This window comes from Rattus norvegicus, chromosome 15 (assembly GCF_036323735.1).
Source record: "Rattus norvegicus strain BN/NHsdMcwi chromosome 15, GRCr8, whole genome shotgun sequence".
Taxonomy (NCBI): Eukaryota; Metazoa; Chordata; class Mammalia; order Rodentia; family Muridae; genus Rattus; species Rattus norvegicus.
In genome coordinates this window covers 30,095,937-30,100,243 of record NC_086033.1, presented here as the reverse complement: position 1 = coordinate 30,100,243, position 4,307 = coordinate 30,095,937, and the positions used below count along the sequence as shown (strand labels likewise).

General features: G+C 40.5%; 1 gene segment (V, D, J or C); it reads right to left on the bottom strand.

Annotated features, from left to right (window-relative positions):
• Nucleotides 1–2,460: 2,460 nt before the first annotated feature.
• Nucleotides 2,461–3,035, bottom strand: LOC134482220 (T cell receptor alpha variable 23/delta variable 6-like). The segment is given in 2 exon segments: nucleotides 2,461–2,846; nucleotides 2,984–3,035. Coding segments are annotated over 2 exon segments (438 nt in total).
• Nucleotides 3,036–4,307: the final 1,272 nt, after the last annotated feature.

The window sequence follows — 4,307 nt, the reverse complement described above, 5'->3', positions numbered from 1 at the left end:
AGCAGCCTGAGGAGCTCAGGATGGCAGGGCTCTGCCCTGCTCTAGTTCTCCACAAAGCAGGTGGATGTTCTGCTGCATGACCACAGACTCTGAGATGTGGCTTTGGAGTGCATTGGATTTGAGTCCTGGGCTAAACAATCAGTCTCATTCTAAATGCTCCTTTGTCCTTCCTTGTGATTTAATTGGCTGACAATACTTCTAGTGAAGATAAAGCTTAAGAGAAATTGCTCGACTGTGAAAAGCACTTGCTGCTCATGGTAAAGGCAGAAGCTCAGCTCCCAGGACCCATTTGACAAGCTAGTGTCCTGCAAAACCTGCAACTCCAGCTTTGAGGAAGTAGACACAATCTTCTGGCCTTCACATGCACACATGTGTGCCTACACACAAGTCTGTGTATGCTCATATATATGTACACAAACAAAAATAAACTCTTTTAAAAACAATAAAGCTTAATATTTAAGGAATCGTAAAAACAAGTCAATAATTCAGGAAATGAAGGATAATGGTGTACTTAATTCAGAAGTGAGATGGTTGGTCAGTAAAGGAGAGAAGAGAAGATAAATACTGAGGGCCTGCCCCAGCTGGGATGGGTTGAGCGAAACAGCATTGGATGAGAGCCAAAAGAAGTTTCCTGCATGATACTTAACTCTTTCTTACTGTTCTGTGCTAAAACCTTAAATTTTTATTACAGTTCTGTGTCTCATTAAACGCTGGGGAAACTTAAGTCTCTATTTCTTTTATTATTTACTTTATAATTCTCTATTCTTACCTAAGTACTGGAATTCTTAATTCATTATAATTTACTTTATAATTCTCAGTGCTTAAATAAATGCTGGGAAACTTAACTCTTACTTTATAAATTTACTGTATAATTCTCTGGAAATTAGCATATGCTGTATAGCAGTGGAGGATTAAGTAAAGAAATTCTTTGTTCTTTTCTCTCGTGCCTGGAAGTCCAGCCTCTTACTAGAGGGAAGCTTGGAGCATTAACTTTTAGTGAATCAGGAAAAGAAAGTAATGCTCACAGAAGGAAGTAGTTTTACACAAGCAAACATGCATAGACATACATACACATTCATGCACAAACAAACACATCAGGCCTGATCACCTGTCTCATCAACTGTGCATGTATTTATGCATACATACATGCACACGCCTCTACTTACATATGCATATGGATGGAGCAAAAGCCCCCATGAGCAAGCTCCATAGAGTAAATGCCAATACAGAAAAACCTCACTCGTTCTGGATGAAAAATAAGCTTTAACCTTTATTGCTTAGAGAAAGAAAAACTTTTTTTGTTGAGTATGAAAAGCCCTGTCCTGGACAGCAAGAAGAAACCTGCTGTTAAAGAAGAAAACTGCCTCATGATTAGAAAAAGCCTGACTTCTTTCTCTGCTGTCTTTACTAGGTTTCTTCTCTCTGCTCTCTCTGCTCTCTCTGCCCACTCTGCTCTCTGCTCTCTCTGCCCACTCTGCTCTCTGCTCTCTGCTCTCTCTTATCACTGTGTTTCAAACATCTTCAATGGTATTTTCTGTCAGGAGCCATCTAAGGAAGGCTAACACATACAAGTGACCTTCTGGAGATAACACATCATATTACACAGCTGCGATGGACAATTCTGAATTGCAAGGCTTTCAGAAATCTGACCTCAGGATTGAGTCTTATTGCTGATAAGCTTTTCAGTCATTATTAGATCCATATAACAATCCTGAGCATTAGCCCACCTTATTGGTCAGATTTTCTGCAGATCAACTAGGACTTACTTTTTTTGTAGCAATGCTATGTTGACAAATTGATGATTCCATAATTCCTAATAACTATTCCATAGAATTCCTAAATTTATACAAGTAATCTTAATCCCTCTGTAATATGAAAGCTGGAATTGGGGCTCTGTCAGCTTTCATTATGTGAGTAAATTAAATTCTTCTTTCCCGTCTGACGTCATTTGTCTGTTGTAGATACACCTTCATCCTTGTGAGGAGCTCCTGGTTTACATACTTGAGTTTCTTGAAGGTAGATGTGGATATGAGAGGCAAAGCTAGAGGAAGTAGAAGAGGTGAGTGGTCATGTAAATTACCACTTCTCTGGTCATGAGACAAAATTAAGGTAAAACAAACGTCTATGTGATTTCTATCCCAGAAGCCAATGTCAAGGTCTCCTGACCCTGGGTTGTAACCTCCACACATTACCATTGTTGACAATAGAGTAGGTAGACGGGGCCTTTATAACTTACAGTTAATACAAACAACCACATAGAGAATTAGTTGTACAACTACTCAGAAGAACAATTCATCTAAACTGGTTAAAGCCATGTAAAACTCCAGCTGTTTCTGAGGAACAAGGGGAATAGAGAAAAGGAAGCTGTGACTTTAGCTTGGGCAGTCTCCGGACTGAATGAGTCTAATCCTAACACCCACTGTTCCTACAAATGACAACTCCTGTGCATCTCTGCCAGGCTCAGCCCGCAGCAGGGCTTTGCTGGAGCCTCAGCTGCAGGTTTGGGTCTGGGCTGCAGGTGTGTGGAGAGCACTGTGCATCTGCTGCACAGAAGTAGGTGGCTGAGTCTCCAGGCTGAGAGTCTTCGATGTGCAAAGAGAGCTGTTTCTCACTTTTCCTGAGGAAGACTGTGAATCGGCCATCTTCCTTTTTATTGGACACTGATCGTATGGCTATCAGGAGTACAGGGCCTTCCCCAGGGAACTGCTGATACCATGGGAAGTAGTCAAAAGCACTGTTCTCATAACTGCAGTTCAGAACTGTGGGTCCTCCTTCCCAGACTGTAAGAGATATGGGACTTTGTTTCACCTGCTGCTGGTCACGTCTCTCCTGCTGGCCACTCACCCCTGTGTAGAGAAATAACAACTGTTGTTAGCTTCCCAGGAATTACTTCCTGCTTATGATATCATGACTTCCTAGTGCCCCAATTCTCTTGTGCCTCCACATTAATCCCATATCCTCGGGTTTCTCCTCCATGACTCACCAGACAGGTGAAGGCCTAGGAGTAAAAATGATGCTGTCAGGATCTTGTCCATTCCTCCTAGACTGAAGCTTGTGGGGAACTCAGGTGGCCTTTTATCTCCCCACAGAGCACTGTCTCCACCTTCACAGGCACCTCCGTCCTTTTAGGAGGCTCCACCCTTCACAAACACTTTTTCTTCTAAAGCTCTTTCTGACCTAGAAAGCACTTCCCATTCTGCTCAAATTTAGTACTGCTGTAAGCAGAGTTCTGAGACTCAGGAACCCTGACATTGTAATTCTGCCATCATATGTTGTCGTTAAAATTTGTGTTGATAAAGCCACCAAGTATAGCAGTGTGGATTTTCTGAAATAAAAAGAAAAGAAAAGAAAGAAGGAAGGAAGGAAGGAAGGAAGGAAGGAAGGAAGGAAGAAAGAAAGAAAGGAAGGAAGAAAGAAAGGAAGAAAGGGAGACCAATGATCCAGCTAATGTAATACCATTTATATACATTTATCTAGGGAACTGAGGTCACCATAAAAGACAGATACCTGTGTCTGTATGTTATTCTAGCACAATTGACCATCGCCAAGATAAGTATGCAACCTAGTCAGACAATGGATGAGCAAAACATTAATTATATCTGAAACAAGAGAGTAATATGCAGCCACAAAGAAATATGAACATCTATAGAAAAATTAATGTTATTGAAGGACATGATGTCAAGCAAAATAAACCAGATGTGTAGAGAAACACATACATATGTATTCTCCGGTGTAAAAACAAAAAGAAAATGAAAGAAGGGGAAAATGAAAGTAAAGAAAATAGAAATTAGATAAATGAGTAGAAGAGGGGATTTGGAGGGGGAAAGGAGAGGACAGCAAAAGGGAAGGCAAGGAGATGGGAATCACTACAAATGCATATATTAAAATGTTACTGCAAACCTACTAACTTGTACAATTAATGTGTGCTAAGAATTATGATATTTATGATTAAGAATGGATGAATTTTTTCCATTCTAAAAGCTTATACACACGCATACATAAAAAGACTTAAAATGGAATAACTATACATGGGTCACGAATAGGCCGACCAGACACCACAGGCTAATGAACAAAAAGGCAGTGCCAGAAATGGGTTACCTCTTTGGGTGTTTGAGTAAATTTTCTATCTATTACTAAGATAAATAACTAAGAAGCCACTGAGATAGGGATTAAAATTCTTTCAGTTTACATCCAAATCATCAATGGCTCAGGAGAAAGTCAAATCAGGGATTCAAGCTGGAAAACTGGCAGGAAACAGATGAGTGCCACTTACTGGCCTGCTCCCCCTGGCCTGCTCATCTTATTGG